Source organism: Ovis aries, chromosome 2 (genome assembly GCF_016772045.2).
Source record: "Ovis aries strain OAR_USU_Benz2616 breed Rambouillet chromosome 2, ARS-UI_Ramb_v3.0, whole genome shotgun sequence".
Classification (NCBI taxonomy): Eukaryota; Metazoa; Chordata; class Mammalia; order Artiodactyla; family Bovidae; genus Ovis; species Ovis aries.
Window position 1 is genome coordinate 102,596,119 of NC_056055.1, and position 26,712 is coordinate 102,622,830.

General features: G+C 43.8%; 1 protein-coding gene across 3 annotated transcripts in view; it reads left to right on the plus strand.

Moving 5' to 3' along the window:
- Window positions 1–4,913, plus strand: part of ELP3 (elongator acetyltransferase complex subunit 3) — a 124,842-nt gene extending 119,929 nt beyond the window's left edge. For all 3 annotated transcript variants that reach the window (XM_012128450.4, XM_004004437.5, XM_042243526.1), the window contains one exon: window positions 4,281–4,913. In XM_012128450.4, the coding sequence (XP_011983840.3) occupies window positions 4,281–4,357 (77 nt within the window). In that variant the 3' untranslated portion in view covers window positions 4,358–4,913. The remainder of the gene's footprint in view (window positions 1–4,280) is intronic.
- Window positions 4,914–26,712: the final 21,799 nt, after the last annotated feature.

The window sequence follows — 26,712 nt, forward strand, 5'->3', positions numbered from 1 at the left end:
TGGGTTGCCTTTTCCTCCTCTGGGGGATCTTTCCGACCCAGGGATTGAACCCTGGTCTCCTGCATTGCAGGAGATTCTTTTACTATCTGAGCCACCAGGGAAGCTGCCCCCTGCCCTTGGTTACTGAACAAATACATGCAGGCATTGCTCTGCGTACTAGCAATTCTGCAGGTAAAAACCCTGTCCTCCTGGAACTTTCCTTCTGTTCTCAAAATAGCATTCAGAGCCACCTCTTTCAAAGGTAAGTCAGTCATGTCACTTTTCTGATCAGAATCCTTAATTTATGCCACAGTCTGTGCATTGCAACTGAAGTGAGGAAAAGCTCGTTTTAATCTTAGGGTGCCTCCGCCAAACGCTGTCATGTCACAGAGCAAAGTTCAGTTTGAATGCAAACTTTAAAGTGGAAGAAAGGATGACAGAAGTCATTTCTAACATGTTTGTGTGTTTCTAGGATTCTAGAAACAGAAAGCTCTGCGTTGAATGACTTCAGAGACATCAGTGTGATACACTGATCCCTCTGGTAATGGTTTCTTAGCCACCTACCTCTCATCCTTTTTCCTTATGTTGTTGAATTCTTTATATAAATAGAGCTGTCAAAACTCATGGAACATCTATTAAATGGATGTACACCCTCATGGGATTTTTTTAATCGAACTATAATGTACATGAATAAAGTACAGTGTTTTCAGTATACCATGTAATTTGTGTGTATGCATAAGTTCCCATGTATTAAATAACTTCTAACCCAGATCAAGATACACCATTTTCAGCATTCCAGAACACTTCCTTGTTCCGTCTGTCAATCCTATTGTCTTCCAAATATAACCAGTATTCTGACCTTTATCACCATAAAATTCGTTTTGTCTGTTTCTGAACTTTTCGTTGATGGACTCATATATCTAGTTTCTTTTGTGCAAAATTAGATCTGCGCGATTCATCCATGGTGTCAGAGGTAGCTCTAGTTCCTGCTTTCCTGTTGCCGTATTAGCATTCCATTGTGTGAGCATCCTGTACTTTATCCATTCTACTAGTGATCGATATTTGGATTATTTCCTGTTTTGGATGTTATGAGTATCCTGTCTTTTGTTGGCTATAAGTATTTGTTTCTCTTTTCACTCTGGGAATGTGATTGCTGGGACACAGGACCTGCTTACAGATACAGAACTTTAGGAGATAATGCAAACGCTAAAGGGATGGAGAAGCCTGGTAGGCTATAGTCCATGGGGTCGTTAAGAGTCGGACACGACTGAGCAACTTCACTTTCACTTTTCACTCTCATGCATTAGAGAAGGAAATGGCAACCCACTCCAGTGTTCTTGCCTGGAGAATCCCAGGGACGGGGGAGCCTGGTGGGCTGCCATCTATGGGGTCGCACACAGTCGGACACGACTGAAGTGACTTAGCAGCAAAGTGGTTGTACCCTCGGAGGGGGACTTCCCAGGTGGCGCCAGTGGTAAAGAACCCTACTGCCAATGTAGGAGACATAAGAGACCTGAGTTCGATCCCTGGGTCAGGAAGATCCCCTGGAGGAGGGCATGGCAACCCATTCCAGTATGCTCGCCTGGGGAATCCCATGGACAGGGGAGCCTGGTGGGCCACAGCCCATGGGACTGCAGAGAGTTGGACAGGACTGAAGTGACAGCATGCACGCACCTACCCTCTGAGAGGCATGAGATGTCTTCCTGGACCCAGTGGCTCTGAGCAGCCTGACCCATTATTTGTTCATGCTTCTGTCTTCCCCCGGCTCTACCCCAAACCACAGTGTTGAACAGAAATGATGATTAGAACACAAAGACAAGGTGAAATTGTACGAGACAAAATATCAGTAATCCTGGGAAATTCTCCAGTGACCTCTTACTACATGACAATTCTGTTGTTAACCTCCATCACATCAACTTCAGTTCTGTTTTCATAATACTTGAAAGATTTTGAAAAGGGATGGGAAACAAAACACGATGGGAAGGCTGTTCCTAGATAGCAAATGTTTGGGCAAAAGAATGAGGTTAGACTGCAGAGGGCTAGCAATGGCCTGACTTCACACACAATATTGATCACTAGGAATACAACAGAGAAGGCAATGGCACCCCACTCCAGTACTCTAGCCTGGAAAATTCCATGGATGGAGGACCCTGGTAGGCTGCAGTCCATGGGGTCACGAAGAGTCAGACACAACTGAGCGACTTCACTTTCACTTTTCACTTTCATGCATCAGAGAAGGAAATGGCAACCCACTCCAGTGTTCTTGCCTGCAGAATCCCAGGAACAGAGGAGCCTGTTGGGCTGCCATCTATGGGGTCGCATAGAGTTGGACATGACTGACATGATTTAGCATCAGCAGCAGGAATACAAAGTGATGAACAAGATACACAGAGCTTCCACCACAGGGGTAGGTCAACCAGCATCACAGTGCCCCATGGTGAGAGCTGTGGGGCAAAGCACTGAAAAGAAAAATGCCAGTGTCTTCCTTTACGTTACACACAGAGTAAGACTGCAACGCTACTGACACCAGAAGTGTTTTCCACACATCACGTGACTCTGTGACCCCAGCTGGGTGGCCTACAGTTAACTCAGTTCTCACACTAGCTCCCTGGAGATGGCGTCAGTCCCCAAGACCGCCCCCACTTTGGATGCGAATCGCAAGTCTAGGTGTCAGCGTGCCTCTGGTCAACCAGTTCCAGATCAGAGGATCCCACGCCCCTCCCCAGGGTTTAATTCATTTGCTAGAGGGCACAGCATGGGCCAAGCCTGGAAGCTAGGTAAAGAGCCAGACATACAGGGAACTTAAAACTTCACCAAGGCTGAAGCATAGTGTTTCCAGGGAGAATAGTAGCAAGAGATGAAGCTAGAAAAACCATCAGATAGCAGATCATTCAAAGTTTTAAAATAATAACAGCAGCCGGTGTTTCAGAAGAAACGACTTTTTCCAGACTCGTGGACTTAAGCACATCTCAAGGACCATCTCATTTACTATTCACCGTCCTTAAGATACAGGTACATTATTACAGATGATAAAATGTAGGTTCAGGGAAATTAAATAATTGGCCAAAGCCACAGCCCTTAAAACGACAGGTCTAGGCCTTAAACCCATGTCTAACTGATCAAAAGCCCATACTCTTAACCACTCATATAGATAATTGGAGAAGGAAGTGGCAACCCACACCAGTATTCTTGCCCAGGGAATCCCATGGACAGAGGAGCCTGGTGGGCTGCCGTCTATGGGGCCGCACAGAGTAGGACACGACTGAAGTGACTTAGCAGCATATAGATAATACCACATAAACCACACTTTATCCTCCTGGGAGCTCAACTTCTTATATGTGTTCATGTTTTATTAGAGAAACACCATTTACAATAATTTTCTCAAATGGAAGTGATATATAGATTCCTTTTCAAGAAGAAAAAGTTTACAGACCTTTAATAGTTGACTTAAATCAGCTAATGTTCCTTAAAACGTAGGCAAATAAAAAGTCAGCGTAAGTTCCTGGTGCTTAAACTGCTCGTATATCAAAATAAATACACCAAATTAATACCCCCCCAAAACCTATAAAACAGGTGTAAATTAAGTACCACTGATTTAACGTCACTGACATCGTTTTGCGGAAATGGTCACTCTGGAGGAGTGAGTGGCACTGACACGTCTCTGGGTCAGGACATCAAGGCTGCGGAGACCCCGCCTCCCACACCTGTCCTCTTGTTCAGCCTCCCAGGAAACCATGACGCTGTCTGGCTTCACTCGGAGTGTAGACATCGCACACATCAGGTCCACCACTCGCCGTTCACCTGTAACATCTAAGGCCGTGCTGCGTGGTGCCCACAGGGTTGTAAACCCATCAGCTCTGAAACACAGTTTCCATGCTTTAATGCAACTTGAGTTCAGAATTCACAACTGTTCCAGACTTACTAAAATGAGATTCGACCTGGAATGGACTTCGGTCTGTGAGTGAGTGGGAGGCTGAAGGAGGACAACTCGGAGGGACGCATGTGCTGGCTGTTGAGGGCTGCTAAGGTTGCACTTGGGCTTCCCAGGCGGCAGCAGTTGTAAAGAACCCGCCTAACAGTGCCGGAGACACAGGAGTTGTGGGTTCGATCCCTGGGTCGGGAAGACCCCCTGGAGGAGGAAATGGCAGCCCCCTCCAGTATTCTTGCCTGGAGAAACCCATGGACCCTGGTGGGCTACCATCCATGGGGTCACAGAGACTCAGACATGACTGAGCGACTTAGCACTCACACACAGTTAAGCTTAATAGACTCTGACTTCTGTGTTTTCTGCTTCTTCACAGGGGTCGGCACCAGGAACTATTACAGAAAGATTGGCTACAGATTGCAAGGTCCATACATGGTAAAGACGCTAGAGTAACACCACACCAGTCCACCTTGAGGCATCTTCTCCCTGGCAGGAAATGGATCCAGGATGTCTTGAAAACTCAGCACAGAAGCCGAGCAAAGCAAATAGCCCTCCCTGAGCCCCTGGCGGGAAGCTCCCCGTCACCCTGGAGCCTGGAAACCTTGCTTAGGGCTGGGCCAGGCTTCTGCTGACCAAGCCCATGGAGCCTGGACACTCAGAACCCCCACTACCACCCACTCCTGCATGTTCTCAAGACGTCACCTGTTTTCGAGGCTTAACTCCTGTATCTAGTTTCTCGGTTTTGCATGAGACTTGCAAGTGACCTAACCGTGACTCGGGCAGAGACAAAAAGCAAGTTAATCAGCTCATTTGGACACCACGATTCATGAACTAAAACTGGCTATGTCACTTAGGAGTAAACTTAGGGGTAGGTTATTTATATAGAGTATAGACAAAGAGTCGTGTTGGGATCATGTAAAAACTGTCAGACGTTAATCTCTGTTCTGTTACTATAATACGTACTCATTCCAGCACTAGTTTAAAAAATGAGCTTTCGTTTTAATGGCAATCATTGTGGTTCCTGCGCTGCTGTTTGAAATAACTGTGATGGGGAGAGAACAGGTGAGGGTTCCAGCTTGAAACCAGCCTTTCTCAGTTCACAGGCTACCATCGACAAAGGGCCATTACAGACATCCATTTATTTCAGGATTTTTATTGCCTGTACTTCCCACACACTTGACAACTGCAAAACACCGTGGGCGGCCCTTCCACGCAGAGAAGCGTTTGGCGTCCCTGTTGGTCTGTCCTGAGCAGGCAGTCTGCCGCACACATGTCTGAGCTTGTGTGTCCCTAAGTCAAGACACACAGACACAGCCATTCTTCCCTGCATTTTAATTCTTCCAGTTTAAATGGAGAAAGGTCAGAGTTAAACTCATATGAAAGTTAAAAAAAAAATACTGGAAACAGGCCCAAATCTAAAAATGGGAGAAAGATTGGCTTTTTCAAAGCATCATCTTCTGGGACTGCCTCTCTGACTTCCAGGTAAGCTATTATTAAGGAGACTCAGCCTGGAGAGGGTCTGTTCTTAAGAGCATGGCTTAACCTGCATCCCTGGGATTAGGTGGCATTTTACAAAAAGTTTTAGTAAAGGGAGTTGATTCCTCTAAAGGTTTGAAAAATAAAATCTTCAACACACAAGGAAGAAGCATATAAGGCTTCTTCTCTCCTCTCCCTGTAAACACAGTGACATCTGCCGTGAGTTTACAGGTTCGGGTTTCTTGTCTCCAGCACTATCCATTTCCTCCTGGGTGCTGTTTGCCATCTTGTTAAAATGCCACCAGGCAAATGGCGTCGGCTCCCTTGTCAACTCGCTGCGGAACTGCAGAGGCTTTTCATGAGCGCCGTTTAGGGAATTCAGCTACTTCTCAGTTTTGAGCCAAACTGAGGACACTAGCCCCAGAGACAGCCTCTCAGATAACTGAGAAACTACCTAGGGAAGGATGGTTTTCAGTGCAGTCTTTAGAACTAACAGATCCGCACATGCCCAGCCAGTCAGGATGGCCTGGACACCCGGGAAAGGAGTCTTACCATTGGAGGAGGACCTGCATGGGCATCACGGGGAGGGGGGCACTTAGTCATTATTTTTAATGTGGACACTCTGCTTCCAGTCCGTGTGTCCTTTTCTGTACTAATTAAAGCAGACCTATAATGGATGTCAGATGGGTCACAAATAAGCTGCTCTAGTTAGCATGAAATTCAAGTTAACTCACGTTTAAGCAGGATAACTTCCTCTGACTTCCAAAGACTGTCCTTGGCATCTCTGGTGCCTGGCCGTCCTAGATATGTGTAGTCTTGGTCGAATGGACTGCCTCATAAAAACATCAGCTAGGCATGATCCCTTCAGCCTCAGCATGAAGCCTCTAAGGCTGCCGTTTGTGTGTCTGATCAGTATTGAGCAACTCCTTAGCAACCACCTCAAGCCCAGTCAGCTAGCTCTGCTTTTGGTTTGAGTTTTTGTTAAATCACTTGGGGAGTTTTTTATTTTTTTTTAAATCAAGCCCTTATCAAAAACAGACTGAAATCTATTTGCATTAAAAATGAGATTTTAAAAATTCATTATTGCAAAGTAAAAGAGCCTGGTAGAACTCACTGTTTCTCAGACTCGGGAATGAATGTGGAGTCCTTTTAAAGGAATAAACTCCTACTGACCCAGAAGAATCCTGAGAAGTACAACTTAAAAGCCAAAACTTGTTCTATGAAGACATCTTTCCAAATTGCAACTTTTCATTTCCAGAGGTTTTCATGGTATTTTTTAAAGGTTATCATCTAATTAAAAGTGAAATTTGGGGAATTCCCTGTTGGCCCAGTATTTAGGAGTCAGCACTTTCACTTGCCATGGGCCTGGGTTCAATCCTTGCTTAGGGAACTAAAATTCTGCAACCTGCAAGGCTCAACCCCCCCCCCCCCCCCCCCCCCAAAAAAAAAAAAAACAAAAATAGAAACCACAGCCATTTTGTTCATAAAGAACTTAGACCCCTAACCTGATCAAACAGCTCAAGATCTAGGTTCTGAAAACATGGGCTCCTCTATTAACTCTAAAGCTGTGAGCAAGTCCCCGCCCATGTTTGAGCTGCCCTCCCCTCATTTGTGATGAGAGAACTGCCCACCCGTCAGAATGAATGCAATGTTCTGATGTGATCACCTGTGATAAGATGCTGCATAAACCACAACATTCTCTATATAAACCATCCTCACTCCAGTGAAGTGGCTTCTCAATGGGTATGTGACTTGGAGCAAGAAAACTCTGCCCCTCGGCAAGTTTCCTGTCTGTAAAATGGATCTGTAACAGTTTCTCCCTCATGCAGTAGCTGTCGAGATTAAGTGAGCTCACACATGTCTATTTGATCAAGGCCTGTGGGACATAAAACACACTACAAGTACTGGCTATTATAGCCAATATCTAACAAGTACAGTATCCTGCCTTTTTTTTTTTTTTTTTCTTGTATTTACCTACTTATTTACTCATTTGGCTGTACCAGGTCTTATTTGTAGCATGCAAAATCTTTAGTTGCAGTGTGTGAACTCTTACTTGCAACATGTGGAATATAGTTCTCTGATCAGTCAAACCCGGATCCCCTGCATTGGGTGTGCAGAATCTTAGCCACTGGACCACCAGGGATGTCTGTCTGGCCCATTCTAATGTGAGAGTTTCTTACCTGCTGGCAGCAGAACCTGATTTTTTTTTTTTTTTTTTTTTTGCTAGAATCTCTCCATTTTGTTAGAGGCCAGTGTCAGAAGAATAGCATCACTGGGCTCTGAGACCTCTCTGAGGATGTTCTGACTGGTTCTCTCTCGTTCACATAAGTCCAGGGTTACAAATTTTCAACTCCGTGGTTTGAGGGACAAGAAGCTAGCTGAGACTCTGCAACAGCAAAAAGCATTTTCACATATCACTGTGATTCTGGGGGCTTCCTGGAAAGCTGTCCAACGTCAGCGTGGACTGCGGCCTCTCCTGTGCATGCACAGGTAGCCGTGTCCACCTAGGGAGCCCCTGAGGGATTCTGGCCACCCTTGGGACCAGATAGGAGCAGGGCCACCTGTGTGCGTCAGTCATGTGTACCAGCTGTACCTCTGTGTCTCCTCCTGGGATGGCTGTCCCCAAAAGTAAGCTTATGGACCTTTGAAAGAAACTGATTTTAACATAAAACGTGTAACAGGGAGCTTCCTTGAGACGCAGTGGTAAAGAATCCATCTACCAATACAGGAGACGAAGGTTCAATCCCTCGAGTCGGGAAGATCCCCTGGAGAAGGAAATGGCAACCCACTCCAGGATTCCTGCCTGGAGAATCCCATGGACAGAAGAGCCTGGCAGGATCCCAAAGAGTTGGACACGACTTAGCAAATAACAATAAGCCTGTAACAAAGGGAAAAAAACTACTTTTTTATGTCCAAATGTACAGCTTTATCTCCTCCCTGTCTCTCGGCAAGCCTAGAATACCCTTCTGTCCACCTGGAAAACTCCTCCAAGTGGGGTTACCACCATCTGAGCCCCGCCATGTGCTGCTTTGCTATCTAGGTCACCTTCAAGGTCAGTGCTCATCTCCCTCCTTTAATAAATGAGGACATGGGCTGGTGTCTGCCTCACTGGGCCTGAAGTTCCAGAACCACCACCTTGCCCAGTGCCATCAGCACCAGCCCTGAATGTCCACAGATCGTGTATATGGCCACATGCACGGCGCCCACGGAGCAGCCCAGCACCGCAACCCGGAGCTCAGTTACTAAGGATTTAGGATCCAAACCCGAGTCACCGACTCGGCCTTTCTCACTCCACCCCATGTTTCCCTTTTTAGGGGGGAAACTGTTTGCAGTCAGCCTATGTTTAAAGAGAACGCTAGCAAGTATCGAGCAACCAGTCTGTTTTCATATTATCTTAGCCTCACAACAGACAGCCTGTAACCAGTTTCTTTCACCAACCAGGTTTTCCCAAGTGCAGGAAGTGGAAAGTCATGACGTCATCAAGGGAGAACGCAGACCAGCGGAAGTCTGCTCTTTCCATTTAAATGAAAATCGCTGTTTGTGGGTCTCCAAAATTATATATGCTCATTGTAACAGGTTGAAATGAAACAGAAAGGCACAAAATAACCTGACATCTCACCAAGAGACAGCGGTAAGCCCTGTGATGAATGCTGTTTCGTGCAGTCACACATGAACGCGCACAACCAATCAGCTTTACATGAAATGGTCACACAGTGCGTGTCACCTTGTAACTGTCTTTACTCCACAAAATGTAACTACCACCAACATCTTCCCGTGTCAGTACCCACGGATCTCGGCGAAGTCCTAACCACTGGACCATCAGGGAAGTCTCCATCTCATTCTTTTTAATGACCCCCTCAATTCCCGTTGTCTGCAGACGCCACACTTTATTTCATTGTGTCTTTCGTGTTCTTTTCTGTTCTCACTGTCACAATAGCTAGAATCATCGATGAAGAGTAGGGGCTGCAAGCATACCTTGACTCAGTCCTAAGATATGCTTTCTCTTTTTTTATAAGCATTAACCATCCACTGCAGGCTTCTGGGTCCCTCCCCGTGGTCTGTCACCCCCTGGCCTTTCCATGCTTCATCTGTAGCCCAACTTCCAGGAGTCAGGGAAGGAACAACCTGCCTGGGGCCAGGCCTTGCTCCAGCAGAGGCAGCACACATGTGGTTGGGAACAAGTCCCATCATGAAGAATTGGTAAAGAATCTAGGGTCTTAGACCACTGCATGCTTGGGGCGCTGGGACAGCAGCCAGGATTATTTACATCTACCTGATAACTGGAAAAAGGAAAGCAGAGACATTACTTTGCCAACAAAAGTCCATCTAGTCAAGACTGTGGTATTTCCAGTGGTCATGTATGGATGTGAGAGTTGGTCTATAAAGAAAGCTGAGCGCTGAAGAATTGATGTTTTTGAACTGTGGCATTGGAAAAGACTCCTGAGAGTCCCTGGGACTGCAAGGAGATCCAACCAGTCCATTCTAAAGGAGATCAGTCCTGAATGTTCATTGGAAGGACTGATGCTGAAGCTGAAACCCCAATACTTTGGCCACCTGATGCGAAGAACTGACCCATTGGAAAAGACCCTGATGCTGGGGAAGATTGAAGGCGGGAGGAGAAGGGGATGACAGAGGATGAGATGGTTGGATGGCATCACCGATGCGATGGACATGAGTTTGAGTAGGCTCTGGGAGTTGGTGATGGACAGGGAAGCCTGGCGTGCTGCAGTCCATGGGGTCGCAGAGTCTGACGTGACCTAGTGACTGAACTGAACTGACTGATGAAAGGAACCCATGCATGCTAAATAGCACTGAGACTGCCCCCATCTTCCCCAGCTCAGTTTCAGAATGCCGGCAAGATCTTTCCCCAACAGGCCAGAAGTTGAAAGGCAATTTCAGGGATTTCACTGGTGGTCCAGTGGCTAAGACCCCAGGCTCCCGATGCAGGGGGTCCAGGTTTGATCCCTGATCAGGAAACTGGATATTATATGCTGCAACTAAGAGTTTGCATGCTACAACTAAAGATCCTGTGTGCCGCAACTGAGACCCGGCGCAGACAAATAAAATATTTTTTATAAAAGTAAAGCTGGGAAGGATTGGGGGCAGGAGGAGAAGGGGACGACAGAGGATGAGATGGCTGGATGGCATCGCGGACTCGATGGACGTGAGTCTGAGTGAACTCTGGGAGATGCTGATGGACAGGGAGGCCTGGCATGCTGCGATTCATGGGGTTGCAAAGAGTCGGACACGACTGAGCGACTGAACTGAACTGAAGAAAAGAAAGGCCCTTCTAGAGAATAACCAACCTGAGAGGAAGGACTTAAAAATACAATCAGAGAGAGTTCCTCAAGAAGCAACCCAGATGGCCACTCCATGCAAAGTCAGTAAGCCCTGCTCCAATGGGCTGAATGTCCGTGTTCCCCCAAAATTTATATATTAAAGTCCCAGCCTCCAATGTGGCTGAATTTGGAGATCAGGCCTTTGCAGGGCAGAGGGGTTGCGGGGGGGGGGGGCGGTAATTAAAGATGAGTGAGGTCATAAGGTGGAACCTTGATTCAACAATATTAGTGTCCTTAGGGACTTCCTCGATGGTCCAGTGGTTAAGACTGTACGCTTCCAGCGCACGGGGCACAGGTTTGATCCCTGGTCAGAGAACTAAGATCCCACATGCTGTGCCACATGGCCAAAACATTTTAAGAATTAAATAAATTTTTTAAAATCCTCAGAACTGGAAAACATACATTTAGATAGATATGTTTAATACATTATATAATTACTGTTTTAAAATATTATATATATGTGTGTGTGTATGTGTGCAAAAGTGAAGAAAGTGAAAGTATTGCTCAGTCGTGTCTGACTCTTTGTGACCCCATGGCCCATAGCCCGCCAGGTTTCTCTGTCCATGGAGATTCTCCAGACAAGAACACTGGAGTGGGTTGCCATTCCCTTCTCCAGGGGTCTTCCTAACCCAAGGATTGAACTTGGTTCTCCTGCATTGCAGGTAGGTTCTTTACCATCTGAGCCACCAGGGAAGCCCATATATGTGTGTGTGTTATAAGAAGAGACAACAGAGGACAGTGGCATAACCAAGCTGGTGACATAGGCCATTCCTATAGGCCTTCACTCTCCCTCAAGAACAACTAACCAGTCTTCGTGTGCAGGTCACCACTGAGAGAACCCTGGGACACAGGAGTGAGACTGAAGCAATCCCTGTACCAGACACCAAGACAAGCCACATCAGAAGTGCTAAGAGGAGCCGCTGCACACTGACGACACCACCCCCTCCCCACGCTGATACAGCATCAGGCGGAGAGGCTGAACCTGGACCTATAGCTCCCCAGCAGAAAAGAGAGCCTAGGGTGCACACCCAGCTCCCACTGTGGGTCCCTTCTTGGGAGCCCCCACTCTGGTTGTGCCCCACAGGGACTGCAGGGGAACCAGTAGGACTTGACCCCTGGGCATCTGGGCATCCGATTGTGATGAGAAGTAGGGAGGGGCTGGCAGCAGCGAGCAGAGTGAGTCCTCCCTGCAGTGTCCAAGGAGTAGTCCCAACCTCTGCAGCTGCTTTGTTCATCTGCAGAGCCTAGATGGTCACAGTCTAATCAGGGAACTCGGCAGGACACAGGCTGGCCTGTTTTGGGTTCTCAAACGAAGAGCTTGGCCAGCCCTGGAGGCCGGTCTGCTCTGGCCCAGGCAGGGGAGCTGAATCATGGCCCAGCCTACTGCTGAGTGGATCTCCCAGCCCCTCAGAAAGCCTGATCAGAGACATCTAGGCAGCCAGAGTCCAGCAACACTTAAGCAGAGCAGAGGGTATGGCTGGCAGAGCTAATCACCTACAGAGCAAAGCCAGTGGCATCAAGTGACCAGGGAACTCTGGGAGTGGGTCAGCTTGAGGCAAGACCATGACCAGAATGGCTTGCTGGGCTTAGAGGATTCCCCTCTTTGCCCAAGCAGGAGAACTAATCCATAGCCCTACTCAATGCCGAGTATAGTTCCTGGCCCTTCTGACCAGAAAGCCTGAAGGTTAACACCCAGAAGCTGTGTAATCCAGCAACCCTCAAGCAGAAAATACACTAAGCTGGCAGAGCTGATGGTCTGCAGAGCAGAGCTTTGTTGGCCTTGGAACTGGGTCTCCCGCTCTACCTGGGAAAGGAAGCTAATTTGTAGCCCCACCCACGGTTAGATACAGTCCTCAGCCCACCCTGTGTACATGCATGTTAAGTGGCTTCAGTCATGTCTGACCCTTTGTGACCTTATGGACTGTAGACTGCCAGGCTCCTCTGTTCATGGGTTCTCCAGGCAAGAATACTAGAGTGGGTTTCCATGCCCTCCTCCAGGGGATCTTCCTGACCGAGGGATCAAACCCACATCTCTTACATCTCCTGCAATGGCAGGCGGGTTCTTTACCACTAGCGCCTGGGAACCCTCAGCCCACCCTACCAGGGAACCCAGCCAGAACATGTGGGAAGCTGCACAGTTCACCCAACAACCTGACTTATAGAGGCACTTGAGCAGAAAACACACCAGCTTTTTTCCCTGTCTACAGAGCAAAACCAGGTCTCGTCTGGCCAGGGAATTCAGAGCAGTCTTACCTGATTCAAGTCTCCCAAAGAATAAGCCATGCAGGTCTCAGGGCCCATCCTGCTGCCCCACCAGAGCAGGGATGCTAACTCATAGCCCCACCTGCTGCTGAATAGAGCAGAGTAGTGTACCCAGTCCTGACCATCTAGTAAACCTGACCAGAGAACTGAAGCAACCCGGAGCTCATCCTGCAACCTTGCTTAGGCAGAACATCAAACTTGCTTGGGCAAGGAACCAAGCCAGCAATTCCATCCAATTCTCAGGCAATGGCACAACTGCATTCTGCCATCTCAGAGCTCAGGCAGTGGTCTCACCCAAAAATAGACCCTGTTAGCAGATCTCACCCACCCAAGAACATTACCAGCACACATATCCAGAAACCCAAACTGAGCTGACTGGTGAAGAACTGTCTCTGCCAAAGGGAACTTGTAAAGTCTGGAAGAGGAGACCACTTACCCAAATGAACAAATACCCACATAAAGAATCAAGGATCATGAAGAAAATCAAGCAAGCATGACAGCACCATAGGAAACCAATACAGGTATAATAACTGACCTTAGAGAAATGGAGATCTATGAACTGTCAGACAAAGAATTCAGAATAATCCTCAAAGAAGTTTAGTGAACTATTAGATCACACTGATAACTAAATGAAATTAGGAGAACAATGCATGAACAAAATGGAAATTTCAACAGAGAACTAGAAACCATCAAAAGAAAACAAACAGAGACCCTAGAACTGACATATACAATGACTGGAGAAAACAGGACTGAAAAACTCAATGGAGAACTTCAAAAGAAGACTTCACTGTGCAGAGGAAAGAATCTATGACCTAAAAGACAGGATATTTTAATTTATCCAGTCAGAGGACTAAAAGAAAAAAAAGAATGAAAAATGGTGAAGAAACCCTATGCATTATGAGAACTCCAGAGGAAAAAGAGAAAGGGACAAAAAGTGTATTTAAAACAATAATGTCTAAAAACTTCCCTAACCTGGGGAGAGACGAGAACATCCAAATGCATGCTGCCCAGAAGATCCCATATGCATTGAACATGGATAAGGCAATACCAAGACATAATTTAACTGTCAAAAGTCAAAGACAAAAATTTTGAAAGGAGGAGGAGAAAAGAAGTTTCATATAAGGAAAACCCCATAAGGTTTTTCAGGCCAGGAGAGAATGGGATGACATATTCAAATTATTGAAGGGGGGAAAAAAAAAAAAAAACCTGTCAACAAAGTATTCTATGTCTGGCAAAGCTGTCCTTCAGGAAAGGAGGAGATATAGTCTTTCCTAACAAGAACTGAGGGAGTTCATCAACTACCTGACAAGAAATTGACCCAGAATTTAATACCCCACTCTCAGCATTGGATAGTTCATCCAGAGTTAATAAGGAAACAGCAGATTTGAATAATACTATAGATCCAATAGCATTAAAATGGACCCAATAGAACTAAAGTGGGCTGGAATGGGTGAATTTAACTCAGATGACCATTATATCTATTACTATGGGCAAGAATTCCTTAGAAAAAATGGAGTAGCCATCATAGTCAACAAAAGTCCAATGCAGTACTTGGATGCAGTCTCAAAAACGACAGAAAAAAAAAAAAAAGAATTAAAAAAAAAAAAAAAACGACAGAATAATCTCTGTTCGTTTCCAAGGCAAACCATTCAATATCACAGTAATCCAAGGCTGTGCCCCAACCAATAATGCTGAAGAAGCTGAACAGTTCTATGAAGACTCACAAGGCCTTTTAGAACTAATACCCCAAAAAGATGTCCTTTTCATTATATGGGACTGGAACGCCAAAGTAGGAAGTCAAGAAACACCTGGATTAACAGGCAAATTTGGCCTTGGAGTACAGAATGAAGCAGGGCAAAGGCCAACAGAGTTTTGTCAAGAGAACGCACTGGTCATAGTAAATATCATCTTCCAACAACACAAGAGATGACTCTATATGTGGACATCACCCTTTGCCAACATCAAAATCAGACTGATTATATTCTTTGCAGCCAAAGATGGAGAAGCTCTATACAGTCAGCAAAAACAAGACTGGGAGCTGACTGTGGCTCAGATCATGAACTCCTTATTGCCAAATTCAGACTTAAATTGAAGAAAGTAGGGAAAACCACTAGACCATTCAGGTATGACCTAAATCAAATCCCTTACAAATATACAATGGAAGTGAGAAATAGATTTAAGGGACTAGATCTGATAGACAGAGTGCCTGAAGAACTATGGACGGAGGCTTGTGACACTTTACAGGAGACAGGGATCAAGACCATCCCCAAGAAAAAGAAATGCAAAAAAGCAAAATGGTTGTCTGAGGAGCCCTTACCAAAAGCTGAGAAAAGAAGAGAAGCAAAAAGCAAAGGAGAAAAAGATATACCCATTTGAATGCAGAGTTCCAAAGAATAGCAAGGAGAGATAAGAAAGGCTTCCTCAGTGATCAGTGCAAAGAAATAGAGGAAAGCAATAAAATGGGATAGACTAGATATCTCTTCAAGAAAATTAGAGATACAAAGGGAACATTTCATGCAAAGATGGGCTCAATAAAGGACAGAAATGGTATGACCCTAACAGAAGCAGAGGATGAAAAGAAGAGGTGGCAAGAATACATACAAGAACAGTACAACTTCACCACCCAGATAACCACGATGGTGTGATCACTCACCTAGAGCCAGACATCTAGGAATTTGAAGTCAAGTGGGTCTCAGGAAGAATCACTATTAACAAAGCTAGTGGAGGTGCTGGAATTCCAGTTGAGCTGTTTCAAATTCTAAAAGATGATGCTGTGAAAGTGCTGCACTCAATATGTCAGCAACTTTGGAAAACTCAGCAGTGGCCACAGGACTGGAAAAGGTCAGTTTTCATTCTAATCCCAAAGAAAGGCAATGTCAAAGAATGCTCAAACTACCGCACAATTATACTCATCTCACACACTAGTAAAAGTAATGCTCAAAATTCTCCAAGCAAGGCTTCAGCAATACAGGAACCATGAACTTCCAGATGTTCAAGTTGGTTTTAGAAAAGGCAGAGGAACCAGAGATCAAATTGCCAACATCTGCTGGATCATCAAAAAAGCAAGAGAGTTCCAGAAAAACATCTATTTCTGCTTTATTGATTATGCCAAAGCCTTTGACTGTGTGGATCACCACAAACTGTGGACAATTCTGAAAGAGATGGGAATACCAGACCACCTAACCTGCCTCTTGAGAAATCTGTATGCAGGTCAGGAAGCAACAGTTAGAACTGGACATGGAACAACAGACTGGTTCCAAATAGGAAAAGGAGTACATCAAGGCTGTATATGGTCACCCTACTTATTTAACTTATATGCAGAGGACATCATGAGAAATGCTGGGCTGGAGGAAGCACAGCTAGAATCAAGATTGCCAGGAGAAATGTAATAACCTAAGACACGCAGATGACACCATCCTTATGGCAGAAAGTGAAGAACTAAAGAGCCTCTTGATGAAAGTGAAAGAGGAGAGTGAAAAAGCTAGCTGAAGGCTCAACATTTAAAAAAATAAGATCATGGCATCTGGTCCCATCACTTCATGGCAAATAGATGGGGAAACAGTGGAAACAGTGGCTGGCTTTATTTTGGGGGGCTCCAAAGTCACTGCAGATGGTGACTGCAGCCATGAAATTAAAAGACACTTACTCCTTAGAAGGAAATTTATGACCAACCTAGATAGCATATTAAAAATCAGAGACATTACTTTACCAACAAAGGTCTGTCTCATCAAGGCTATGGTTTTTCCATCATGTATGGATGTTAGAGTTGGACTATAAAGAAAGCTGAGCCCCAAAAGAACTGATGCTTTTGAACTGTGGTGTTGGAGAAGACTCTTGAGAGTCTCTTGGACTGCAAGGAGATCCAACCAGTCCATCTTAAAGGAAATCAGTCCTGAGTGTTCATTGGAAGGACTGATGCTGAAGCTAGAACTCCAGTACTTTGGCCACCTGATGCGAAGAGCTGACTCACTGGAAAAGACCCTGATGCTGGGAAAGATTGAAGGCAGGAGGAGAAGGGGATGACAGAGGATGAGATGGTTGGATGGCATCACTGACTAAATGGAGGTGAGTTTGAGTAGACTCCAGGGGTTGGTGATGGACAGGGAGGCCTGGCGTGCTGTGGTCCATGGGGTCGCGAAGAGTCGGACACGACTGAGCAACTGAACTGAACTGATCTGATACACCCAATAAGTAAATCACTTCAGTCGTGTCTGAGCCCACCAGGCTCCTCTGTCCTTGGGGTTTTCCAAGCAAGAATACTGGAGTGGGTTGCCATGCCCTCTACAAGGGATCTTCCCAAGCCAGGGATAGAACCCAGGTCTCCCACATTGGCAGGTAGATTCTTTACCCTCTGAGCCACCAGAGAATCCAGCAAAAGCTTCTAGCAGTATAGATATACCCAATGGACATAACATGTACAGAACACGTTATCTGACAACAGCAAAATATACGTTCATACCCAGTGCACATGGAACATTTTTTAAAATAGACCAAATGTTAGTTCACAATATAAGTCCTAGCAAGTTCAAGAAGACTGAAGTCATACCCAGGTGGCTTCTTTGACAACAATGGTAGGAAACTAGACACTAATAAGAAGGGGAAGATTGGAAAATGTTTCAGGAATACTGGAAGTTAAACACTCTTCCAAACCTATGAATCAAAGAAGAAATTAGAGTGGAAATTAAAGTGTCTTGACACAAGCAAAAATGAGACATGACATACCAAAACTTACAGGATGCAGCAAAAGCTGTTCTAAGAGGGCCATAGCAATAAACACCTACATTAAGAAATAAGCAAGATCTCAAATTAGCAACCTAACTCTATGGCTCAAAGACCTAGAGGAAAAAAAAAAAAAAGAATAACCAAAACCCAGAGTCAGCAGAAGGAAGGAAAGTAAAAATCAGAACAGAAATAAAATAAGAGAGCAGGAAAACAAATGAAAAGATCTATAAAATGAAGACTTGGTTCTTTGAAAAGATAAAATTAACAAACCTGAAAAAGGAGACATTACAGCTGATATCTTATGAAAGAGCATAAGATGCAACTATGAACAGCTACATGTCAACAAGCTGGACAGCCTAAAAAAAATCTTACAAACTTCCAAGATTGAATCAGGATAAAACTGAAAATGTGAACAGACCAATTGCTAGTAAGGAGATTAAGCCAGTAACCAAAAACCACTCAAAGATGAAAAGCCCGAGGCCAAATAGCCTCACTGCTAAATTTTACCAAACATTAAAAACTTAATTCCAGCCTTTCTCAAAGTCTTCCAAAAATCATAGTGGAGAGGGCATTCTCAAACTCATTTTACAAGCCTAGCATTACCCTGATACCAAAGCCAGAAAAGGACACCATCAGAAACCTACAGATCAATATCCCTGATGAATATAGATGTTAAAATGTCTCAAAAAGATACTAGTAAACTGAACTCACATTAAAAGGAACATTCACCACAATCAAGTAGCATTTATCCCTGGGATTCAAGAATGGTTCAACACATGTAAACCAGTCAATGTGATACATCACAGTAAGAGAATGAAGGAAACAAATCGTATGATCATCTCTATAAGTGCAGAAAAAGCACTTGACAAAATCCATCATGCATTCATGATTAAAAAATGCTTAATAAATTAGGTAGAGAAGGAACATAACATAATAAAGGTCATATATAACAAGCCCACAGCTAACGTTATTTTCAATGGTGAAAGGTTGAAAGCTTTCTAGCTGAGATCAGGCACAAGAAAAGGATGCCCACTCTTACCACTTCTATTCAACATAGCACTGGAAGTCCCCACCAGAGAAATTAGTCAAGGAAAAGAAGAATTATTGGAATTTGAAGGAAAGAAGTAAAATTGTCTTTATTTTCAGATGACATGATTACATATATAGAAAATCCTAAAGATTTCAAAAAAAAGTTAGATCTAATGAATTCAGTAAAGTTGCAGGATACAAAAATCAGTAACATTTCTATACACTAACAATGAATTATCTGAAAAAGACATACCATCTCATTTATAATAGCATCAAAAACAATAAAATAGGAATAAATTTAACCAAGGAAGTGATAGATCTCTGTAATGAAAACTATGAGGCACTGATGAAGGAAATCAGATATAAATAAATGGAAAGATATCCTGTGTTCATGGATCAGAATTATTGCTAAAATATCCATACTACCCAAAACCATTCATAGAGTCAATGCAACTCTTATCAATTTCCCAATGGCAGTTTTTACGTAAGTAGAAAAAAATCCAAAAATTTATGTGGACCACACACACACACACACACACACACACTTGAATAACCAAAGCAATCCTGAGAAAGAACAAAGTAGATGATATCACATTTTCAGATTTCAGGCTATATTGTAAAGCTGCAATAATCAAAACAGAAAACAAAACACAGACACAGACAAATGGAACAGAATCAAGAATCCAGAAATACGCTCATACTTATTCAGTCATCTAGTATTTGGCAAGGGTGCCCAGAATACTTAATGGAGGAAAGATAGTCTTTTCAATAAATGGTGTTAGGAGAACTGGGTATTCACATAAGAGTGTCCTGGTGTGCTGCAGTCCATGGGTTCGCAAAGAGCTGGACATGACTGGGTGGCTGAACAACAGCAATGTAAGAATGAAACTAGACCCTAAACTACACCTCACCAAATTAATTTGAGTCAGATTAATGACTTAAATGAAGACCAGAAACCATAAAACACCTAAAAGAAAATACAGGAAAAATCTCTTTGACAGGAGTCCTGGTAAATTTTCTGGAAATCACACCTAAAGAACCAGCATCAAAATAAAAATGAACAAGTGAGACCATTCAAAACAAAAGCCTCTGCACAACAAAAGAAATGATTATCAAAGTGAAAAGACAATGTATAGAAAGGGAAAAATCTTTGCAAACAATGTGTCTGATAAGATGTAATACCCAAAATATATAAAGAATTCATACCACTCAAAAATGAAACAAAAAAACCTGCAAATAATCCAATTGGAAAATAGGTAAAGGACCTAGACACTTTTCTAAAGAATATAAACAGCCAACATGTACATGAAAATGTACTTGAGAACGAAAAAACAACGATATATCACCTCACAGCAGTTAGAGCAGCAGTCATCAAAAAGGCAAGAGATAACAAAGGCTCCTAAATATGTGGAGAAAAGGGAAGGCTCGTGCGCTGTTGGGGGGAATGTAAGTTGGTGCAGCCACTGCGGAGAACAGCATGGAGTTTCTTCAAAAAGCTAAACTCTACCATATGATCCGGCAATTCCACTTCTGGGTGTATATTCAGAAACAATGGAAAACACTAACTGGAAAAGATACCTGCACCCCAATGTTCATGGCAGAGCTATTTACAAAACTAAGATATGGATATATATATATATATATATATATATATGGATATATCCAAGTGTCCATCAGCAGATGAATGGATACAGATGTGACGCGTTTATACAGTGGAATACTGCGCAGTCACAGGAAAGAGGGAAATCCTGCCACTACAACAATGTGTGTGGACTGGAATGCAGAAGTAGGAGCTCAAGAGATACCTCAGGTAACGGGCACGTTTGGCCTCGGAGTGAAGAATGGAGCAGGGGGAAGGCTAACAGAGTGTTGCCAAGAGAACGCACTGGTCATAGCAAACACCCTCTTCCAGCAAGAGACGTGGATGTCTCCAGATGGTCAAAACTGAAATCATATTGATTACATTCTTTGCAGCCGAAGATGAAGAAGCTCTATACAGTCAGCAAAAACAAGACTGGAAACTGACTGTGGCTCAAATCATCAACTCCTGGTTGCCAAATTCAGACTTGAATTGAAGAAAGTAGGGAAAACCACTAGGCCATTCAAGTATGACCTAAATCAAATCCCTTATGATTATACAGTGGAAGTGACAAATAGATTCAAGGGGTTAGATCTGATAGACAGAGTGCCTGAAGAACTATGGACAGAGGATCATGACACTGTATAGGAGGCGGTAATCAAAACCATACCCAAGAAATGCAAAAAGGCAAAATGTTTGTCTGAGGAGGTCTTACAAATAGCTGAGAAAAGAAGAGACGCTAAAGGCAAAGGAGAAAAGATAAGATATACCCATCTGAACACAGAGTTCCAAAGAATAACAAGGAGAGAGAAGAAAGCCTTCTTAAATGAATAATGCAAAGAATAGATATGGGATAGAATATATTATCTTACAAATAGCTATTTGTAAGACCTCCTCAGACAAACATTTTGCCTTTTTGCATTTCTTGGTATGGTTTTGATTACCGCCTCCTATACAGTGTCATGAATCTCTGTCCATAGTTCTTCAGGATAGAATATCTATCTGGAGAAGGCAATGACACCCCACTCCAGTACTCTTGCCTGGAAAATCCCATGGACAGGATTGCAGTCCATGGGATCGCGAAGAGCCAGACACGACTGAGCGACTTCACTTTCACTTTCATGCATTGGAGAAGGAAATGGCAACCCACTCCAGTGTTCTTGCCTGGAGAATCCCAGGGACGGGGGAGCCTGGTGGGCTGCCGTCTATGGGGTCGCACAGAGTCGGACACGACTGAAGCGACTTAGCAGCAGCAGCAGCAGCAGAATATCTATCTAAAACAACAGAATGGGAACCAGGTGGCCCTAGTGGTAAAGAACTTGCCTGCCAATGCTGGAAACTTTAAGAGACAGTCCCATCCCTGGGAGGGGAAGATCCCCTGGAAAAGGAAATGGCAACCCACTCCAGTATTCTTGCCTAGAAAGTCCCATGGACAGAGGAGCCTGGTGGGCTACAGTCCGTGGGGTCATGAGGAGTTGGACACGACTGAAATAACTTGGTACACAGAGATCTCAGCAAGAAAATTAGAGATACCAAGAGAACATTTTGTGCAAAGATGGGCACAATAAAGGACAGAAATGGTATGGACCTAACAGAAGCAGAAGATATTAAGGAGCACTGTCAAGAATACACAAAAGAACTATACAAAAAAGATCTTAATGACCCAGATAACTACAGTGGTGTAATCACTCACCTAGAGCCAGACATCCTGGAATGTGAAGTCAAGTAGGCCTTAGGAAACATCACTTCGAACAAAGATAGTAGAGGTAATGGAATTCCAGCTGAGCTATTTCAAATCCTAAAATATGATGCTGTTAAAGTGCTGCACTCAATATGCCAGCAACTTTGGAAAACTCAGCAGTGGCCACAGGACTAGAAAAGTTCCAATTTCAAAGAAAGGCAATGCCAAAAATGTTTCAAACTACTGCACAGTTGCACTCATTTCACACACTAGTAAAGGAATGCTCAAAATCCTTCAAGCTAGGCTTCAACAGTATATAAACCAAGAACTTCCAGATGTACAAGCTAGATTTAGAAACAGCAGAGGAGCCAGGGATTAAATGGCCAACATCCATAGGGTCATGGAAAAAGCAAGGGGATTTCAGAAAACCATCTACTTCTGCTTCATTAAGTATGCTAAAGCCTTTGACTGTGTGGCTCAAAACAAACTGTGGAAAATTCTGAAAGAGATGGGAGTATCGGACCACATTACGTGCCTCCTGAGAAACCTGTGTGCAGGTCAAGAAGCAACAGTTAGAACCAGACATGAAACAATGGACTGGTTCAAAACTGAAAAGGAGTACATCAAGGCTGTATATTGTCACCCTGCTTATTTAACTTATATGCAGAGTACATCATGTGAAATGCCAGGATGGATTAAACTCAAGCTGGAATCAAGATTTTGGGGATAAATATCAATAACTGCAGATATGCAGATGACACTACCCTAATTTCAGAAACTGAAGAAGAACTAAAGAGCTTCTTGATGAAGATGAAAGAGGAGAGTAAAATAGCTGGCTTAAAACTCAACATTCAAAAAACTAACATCATGGCATCTGGTCCCATCACGTCATGGCAAATAGATGGATAACAATGGAAACAGTGAAAGACTTTATTTTCTTGGGCTCCAAAATCACTACAGACAGTGACTGCAGCCATGGAAATAAAAGACACTTGCTCCTTGAAAAACGGCTATGACAAACCTAGACAATATATTAAAAAGCAGAGATGTTACCTACTGACAAAGATCTGTCTAGTCAAAGCTGCGGTTTCCCAGTAGTCATGTATGGATGTGAGTGTTGGACCATAAAGAAGGCTGAGTGCCAAAGAATTAATGCTTTTGAACTATGGTGCTGAAGGAGACTCTTGAGAGTCCCTTGTATAGCAAGGAGATTGAACCAGTCAATCCTAAAGGAAATCAGTCCTGAATATTCACTGGAAGGACTGATGCCAGAGCTCCAATACTTTGGTCACCTGATGCAAAGAGCCAACACATTGGAAAATACCCTGATACTGGGAAAGATTGGGGGCAGGAGGAGAAGGGGGCAACAGAGGATGAGATGGTTGTATGGCATTATCAACTCAATGGACATGAGTTTGAGCAAACTTTGGGCGATAGTGAAGGACAGGGAAGCCTGGCGTGCTGTGGTCCATGGGGTCGCAAAGAGTCAGACACAACTGAGCAGCTGAACAACAACAGAAATATGAATGGATTTGGAGGGCATTACGTTAAGTGAAGTAAGTCAAAGACAAAACTGTATGGTATCGCTTATATATAGAATAAAAAAAATAAAGGGATCTAGTGAAGATAGCAAAAGAGAAAGACACGGATATAGAGAACAAGCCAGTGGTTACCACCGGGGCGAGGCAAAATATGGGCAGGGATTGAGAAGGACAAACTACTATACCATTTATAAAGTAAGTAAGCTGAAAAGATGTACAACACAGGGAATACAGCCAAGATTTTACAATAACTCTAAATGGAATATGTTAGAAAAGAAAACATGTCAAAAATTTTAACTAATTAATGAGGTAAACAGGAAGATGTGGAAACCTATCAGAGACCAACTGAGAAGCCAGATATGTACATATAGTTAATTTAATTATGGGTTAAATACAAAACTGGTAAATATCCAACAGAGCCATTAACTTTTCACGTTGTCTAGTCTTCTGGACAGAAATGATCTCCATCTCTACCTGACAGCCATCTGCAAGTTAACTTAACCTCTGCCCTAAGGGCTTGTAAAATATCTAGTCAGCAGAATCAGGCCTAGCATCCCTTTGATGCCATGCCTTCCTCCAGGGGATCTTCCTGACCTGACCCAGGGATCAAACATCTCTGACATCTCCTTCATTGTTAGGGGGTTCTTTACCGCCTGTGCCACCTGGGATGCCCAAAGAATACCTAGTCATCTCTTCCTCCTATCTCCAAGTTTCAGATAACTTTTCTTACAAAACACCAAACATGCAGAAAAATTGATAAAACACAAGGCAATGGGAAACTAAGTTACTTATCTCAGAGTAAGAATGATCTTTTTTATCTTTTCTGATAGCTGTAAATGGAGTCTAATCTTTACAATTGTGACTCACTATATTGTACACCTGTAACTTCCATAATATTATATAGCAACTATACTCCAATTAAAACATTAAAATTTATTTATTTGCTGTGTGGGGTTTTAGTTGTGCCACGTGGGGTCGCTCCTGGCTGTACAGGCTTAGTTACCCCTCAGCACTTGGGATGTTAGCTCCCTGACTAGGGATTGAACCTGCATCCCCTGCAAGGTAGAGTCTTTAACCACAGGACCACCAGGAAAGCCCCAAGATCAACCTTTAAAAAAATAAGTTTAAAAAAAAGCTGGGGTTTTGACCTTAAAGCTTATAGGGGATTAATATAAATGAATATAATATAAAGAAATATAAATAAATGAATATAAATACAAATGAATGAAGTAGCTTTAAGAAAAGCATCAACAGGGACTTCCTGGTGGTCCAGTAGTTAAGAGTCCACCTTCCAGTGTAGGGGAGGTGGGTTTGATCCCTGGCCAGGGAACTAAGATCCCATGCGCTGCATGACTGCTAAGCTCACTCGCCACAATTAGAGAAGCCTGTGCACCACAACAAAGACCAGTGCAACCAAAAATTTTTAAAAAAAGGACCAAGAAACACAAGTATAGTAACTTATGTGTCAGTACATCCTTCGCACAGAACGTGATGATATTCTTCCTGCCCGCAGAGTTTGAGCTGAAGTCCCCAACCTGAGGATGTTAATGGCGGCTGCTGCTGCTGCTAAGTTGCTTCAGTGGTGTCTGACTCTGTGCGACCGCATAGATGGCAGCCGACCAGGCTCCCCCGTCCCTGGGATTCTCCAGGCAAGAACACTGCAGTGGGTTGCCATTTCCTTCTCCAGTGCATGAAATTGAAAAGTGAAAGTGAAGTCGCTCATTCTTGTGCGACTCTTTGCGACCCCATGGACTGCAGCCTACCAGGCTCCTCCGTCCATGGGATTTTCCAGGCAGAGTACTGGAGTGGGAACTGGAAGGCATCGGAGTGCCTTCTCCGATGTTAATGGCAAAGACTACTTTTTATACAGAGAGCTGGGATTTGGATTTAACAGACTGTAAGGCTTTAATCACTAATCTACAGCCAGACATCTTGGAATGTGAAGTCAAGTGGGCCTTAGAAAGCATCACTACGAACAAAGCTAGTGGAGGTGATGGAATTCCAGTTGAGCTGTTTCAAATCCTTAAAGATGATGCTGTGAAAGTGCTGCACTCAATATGTCAGCAACTTTGGAAAACTCAGCAGTGGCCACAGGACTGGAAAGGTCAGTTTTCATTCCAATTCCAAAGAAAGGCAATGCAAAAGAATGCTCAAACTACCACAAAAATGCACTCATCTTACATGCTAGTAAAGTAATGTTCAAAATTCTCCAAGCCAGACTTCAGCAATACGTGAACCGTGAACTCCCTGATGTTCAAGCTGGTTTTAGAACAGGCAGAGGAACCAGAGATCAAATTGCCAACATCTGCTGGATCATGGAAAAAGCAAGAGAGTTCCAGAAAAACATCTATTTCTGCCTTATTGACTATGCTGATGAAGCCTTTGACTGTGTGGATCACAATAAACTGTGGAAAATTCTGAGAGAGATGGGAATACTAGAGCACCTAACCTGCCTCTTGAGAAATCTGTATGCAGGTCAGGAAGCAATAGTTAGAACTGGACATGGAACAACAGACTGGTTCCAAATAGGAAAAGGAGTACATCAAGGCTGTATATTGTCACCCTGCTTATTTAACTTATATGCAGAGGACATCATGAGAAACGCTGGACTGGAAGAAACACAAGCTGGAATCAAGATTGCCGGGAGAAATATCAATAACCTCAGATATGCAGATGACACCACCCTTATGGCAGAAAGTGAAGAGGAACTAAAAAGCCTCTTGATGAAAGTGAAAGAGTAGAGTGAAAGAGTTGGCTTAAAGCTCAACATTCAGAAAACTAAGATCATGGCATCCGGTCCCATCACTTCATGGGAAATAGATGGGGAAACAGTGGAAACAGTGTCAGACTTTATTTGGGGGGGCTCCAAAATCACCGCAGATGGTGACTGCAGCCATTAAATTAAAAGACGCTTACCCCTTGGAAGAAAAGTTATGACCAACCTAGATAGCATATTCAAAAGCAGAGACATTACTTTGCCGACTAAGGTCCGTCTAGTCAAGGCTATGGTTTTCCTGTGGTCATGTATGGATGTGAGAGTTGGACTGTGAAGAAGGCTGAGCGCCAAAGAATTGATGCATCTGAACTGTGGTGTTGGAGAAGACTCTTGAGAGTCCCTTGGACTGCAAGGAGATCCAACCAGTCCATTCTGAAGGAGATCAGCCTTGGGATTTCTTTGG